The sequence below is a fragment of the Homarus americanus genome, unplaced genomic scaffold, assembly GCF_018991925.1.
Source record: "Homarus americanus isolate GMGI-L3 unplaced genomic scaffold, GMGI_Hamer_2.0 scaffold16430, whole genome shotgun sequence".
Classification (NCBI taxonomy): domain Eukaryota; kingdom Metazoa; phylum Arthropoda; class Malacostraca; order Decapoda; family Nephropidae; genus Homarus; species Homarus americanus.
Window position 1 is genome coordinate 8,752,990 of NW_024729259.1, and position 3,594 is coordinate 8,756,583.

At 67.6% G+C, this 3,594-nt stretch overlaps 1 protein-coding gene across 1 annotated transcript; it reads right to left on the reverse strand.

The window, feature by feature from the left end:
* Positions 1-1,186: 1,186 nt before the first annotated feature.
* LOC121866564 (proline-rich receptor-like protein kinase PERK14) lies at positions 1,187-3,119 on the reverse strand (the record flags this gene model as incomplete). Its single annotated transcript, XM_042366331.1, is given in 3 exon segments — positions 1,187-1,234; positions 3,061-3,098; positions 3,101-3,119. Coding segments are annotated over 3 exon segments (105 nt in total), but the record flags the coding sequence as incomplete, so codon positions are not given.
* Between the last annotated feature and the right edge of the window lie 475 nt (positions 3,120-3,594).

The following is a 3,594-nucleotide window of genomic DNA, read 5'->3' on the forward strand; positions in this document are numbered from 1 at the left end:
GGAGGTAGAGGGGTGGGAGGTGGGGGAGGTGGGAGGTAGAGGAGGGCGGGAGGTAGAGATAGGGGAGGGAGGAGGAGGAGAGGGAGGGAGGAGGGGGAGAGGAGGAGGGGAGTGGAGGAGGACGGGAGGTAGAGGAGGACGGGAGGTAGAGGAGGCGGGAGGTAGAGGTGGGTGGAGGTAGAGATGGGGAGGTGGAGGAGGACGAGGTAGAGGAGGTGGAGAGGGAGGGAGGAGGGTGGGAGGGGAGGAGGTGGGGAGGTAGAGGAGGAGGTGGGAGGGGTGGGGAGGTGGAGGAGGAGGAGGGGAGGAGGAGAGGAGGGAGGTAGAGGGGGTGGGAGGTAGAAAGGGTGGGAGGGGAGGAGGACGGGAGGTAGAGGAGGGTGGAGGTAGAGGAGGGGGGGGAGGTAGAGGTGGGGGAGGAGGAGGATGGGAGGTAGAGGAGACGGGAGGCAGAGAGATGGGAGGTAGAGGAGGCGGGAGGTAGAGGGTGGGAGGGAGGGAGGACGGGAGGTAGAGGAGGATGGGAGGAGGGAGGGGTGGGAGGGGAGGTGGGGGAGGTGGAGGAGGATGGAGAGGGAGGGGAGGAGGAGGTGGGAGGTAGAGGAGGACGGGAGGTAGAGAGGTGGGAGAGGAGGGGAGGGGAGGAGGGTGGGAGGAGGAGGGCGGGAGGTAGAGGTGGGAGGAGAGGAGGGAGGAGAGGAGGACGGGAGGAGGAGGCGGAGGAGGTGGGTGGAGGAGACGGAGTGAGAGGAAGGGGGGGAGGTGGAGGAGGAGGCAGAGGAGGGAGGTAGAGGGGTGGGAAGAGGACGGGAGGAGAGGAGGACGGGAGGTAGAGGAGGAGGTAGAGGTGGAGTGGAGGTAAGGGAGGTAGAGGGGTGGGAGGCAGAGAGGGGGGAGGAGGAGGGAGGTAGAGGAGGGCGGGAGGTAGAGGGGTGGAGGTAGAGGTGGGGGGGAGAGAGGGGTGGGAGGAGAGGGGAGGCAGAGGAGGAGGGAGGTAGAGGAGGGAGGTAGAGGTGGGTGGAGGGGAGAGGGTGGAGGGAGGAGGGAAGGGAGGGGGAGGTGGGAGGAGAGGGTGGGAGGAAGAGGAGGGCGGGAGGTAGAGGGGTGGGAGGAGGAGGACGGAGGTAAGAGGAGGACGGGAGGTAGAGGAGGCGGGAGGTAGAGGAGGGTGGAGGTAGAGGTGTGGAGGCAGAGGAGGACGGGAGGAGGGAGGGAGGGAGGTAGAGATGGGTGGGAGGAGGAGGGCGGGAGGTAGAGGAGGGTGAGGTAGAGGAGGGGAGGGGGGAGGAGGAGGGATAGAGGAGGACGGGAGGTGGGAGGAGGTGGGAGGGGGAGGTAGAGAGGGGTGGGGAGGAGGAGGGTGAGGTGGGGAGGTGGGTGGGGAGGTGGAGGAGACGGGAGGTAGAGGAGGAGGGGGAGGGAGGACGGGGAGGAGGGAGTAGAGGAGGGCGGGAGGTAGAGGGTGGGAGGTAGAGAGGATGGGAGGTAGAGGAGGGCGGGAGGTGGAGGTGGGAGGTAGAAATGGGTGGGAGGGGAGGAGGACGGGAGGTGGAGGAGGGGTGGGGAGGTGGAGGAGGGTGGGAGGTAGAGGAGGAGGAGGTAGAGATGGGCGGAGGTGGAGGAGGGCGGGAGGTAGAGATGGCGGGAGGTGGAGGAGGACGGGAGGTAGAGGTGGGTGGGGGTGGAGGAGGACGGGAGGTAGAGGAGGGCGGAGGTAGAGATGGGGGAGGAGGGTGGAGGTAGAGGAGGCGGAGGAGGTGAGGGCGGGAGGTGGAGGAGGGTGGGAGGTAGAGGAGGGCGGGAGGTAGAGATGGGGGAGGTGGAGGAGGGACGGGAGGTAGAGGAGGGTGGAGGGAGGAGGGTGGGAGGTGGGAGGAGGTGGGAGGTGAGGGGAGGGCGGGAGGCAGAGGGAGGCGGGAGGTAGAGGGGTGGGTGGGAGGTAGAGGGGAGACGGGAGGTAGAGGTGGGGCGGGGAGGTAGAGGAGGTAGAGAGGTGGGAGGGGGGGTGGAGGAGGACGGGAGGTAGAGGAGGACGGGAGGTAGAGGTGGGGAGGTAGAGGAGAGGGGAGGAGAGGGGCGGGAGGTAGAGGAGGACGGGAGGGGAGATGGTGGGGAGGTGGAGGAGGACGGGAGGTAGAGGAGGACGGAGGTAGAGGAGGGCGGGAGGTAGAGGAGACGGGAGGTAGAGAGGGCGGGAGGTAGAGGAGGGCGGGAGGTGGGAGGAGGGACGGGAGGTAGAGATGGGCGGGAGGTAGGAGGAGGGCGGGAGGTGGAGGAGGGACGAAGGTGGAGGAGGACGGAGGTAGAGGAGGGCGGGAGGTAGAGAGATGGGCGGGAGGTAGAGGAGGGGGGAGGTAGAGGAGGACGGGAGGAGAGAGATGGGCGGGAGGTAGAGGAGGACGGGAGGTAGAGGAGGACGGGAGGTAGAGATGGGCGGGGAGGTAGAGATGGGCGGGAGGTAGAGGAGGACGGGTAGAGATGGGAGGGGTAGAGGAGGGCGGGAGGGGGAGGAGGGACGGGAGGTGGAGGAGACGGGAGGTAGAGGAGACGGAGGTAGAGATGGGCGGGAGGTAGAGACGAGGGAGGTAGAGGAGGACGGGAGGTAGAGATGGGGGTAGAGGAGGGTGGAGGTAGAGGAGGACGGGAGGTAGAGGAGGGTGGGAGGTGGAGGAGACGGGAGGTGGGAGAGATGGGCGGGAGGTAGAGAGGCGGGAGGTGAGAGGACGGAGGAGAGGGCGGGAGGTAGAGGAGGGCGGGAGGTGGAGGAGGACGGGAGGTAGAGGAGGACGGGAGGTAGAGGAGGCGGAGGAGAGAGGGCGGGAGGCAGAGGGAGGGCGGGAGGTGGAGGAGGGACGGGAGGTAGAGATGGCGGAGGTAGAGGAGGACGGGAGGTAGAGAGAGGGCGGGAGGTGAGGAGGGGGGGAGGTAGAGGAGGACGGGAGGTAGAGATGGGAGGGGAGGAGGAGGAGGACGGGAGGTAGAGATGGGCGGGAGGTAGAGATGGGCGGGAGGTAAGATGGGGCGGGAGGTAGAGGAGGGCGGGAGGTGGAGGAGGGAGGGAGGTAGAGGAGGACGGGAGGTAGAGATGGGCGGGAGGTAGAGGAGGGCGGGAGGTAGAGGAGGGCGGGAGGGGCAGAGGAGGGGAGTAGAGGAGGACGGGAGGTAGAGGAGGGCGGGAGGCAGGAGATGAGGGGAGAGAGGAGGGAGGGAGGTGGAGGAGACGGGAGGTAGAGATGAGGGGAGGTAGAGGAGGGCGGGAGGTAGAGGAGGGCGGGAGGTAGAGGGAGGACGGGAGGCAGAGATGGGCGGGAGGTAGAGAGGGCGGGAGGTAGAGGGAGGGCGGGAGGTGGAGGAGGACGGGAGGTAGAGGGGGGAGGTAGAGATGGAAGTGGAGGCAGAGGAGGGCGGGGAGGTGGAGGAGGACGGGAGGTAGAGATGGCGGGAGGGAGGAGGAAGGGGAGGTAGAGGAGGACGGGAGGTAGAGATGGGCAGGGAGGTGGAGGAGGACGGAGTAGAGATGGGTGGGAGGTAGAGATGGGCGGGAGGTAGAGATGGGTGGGAGGTAGGAGGGCGGGAGGTGGAGGGAGGGCGTGG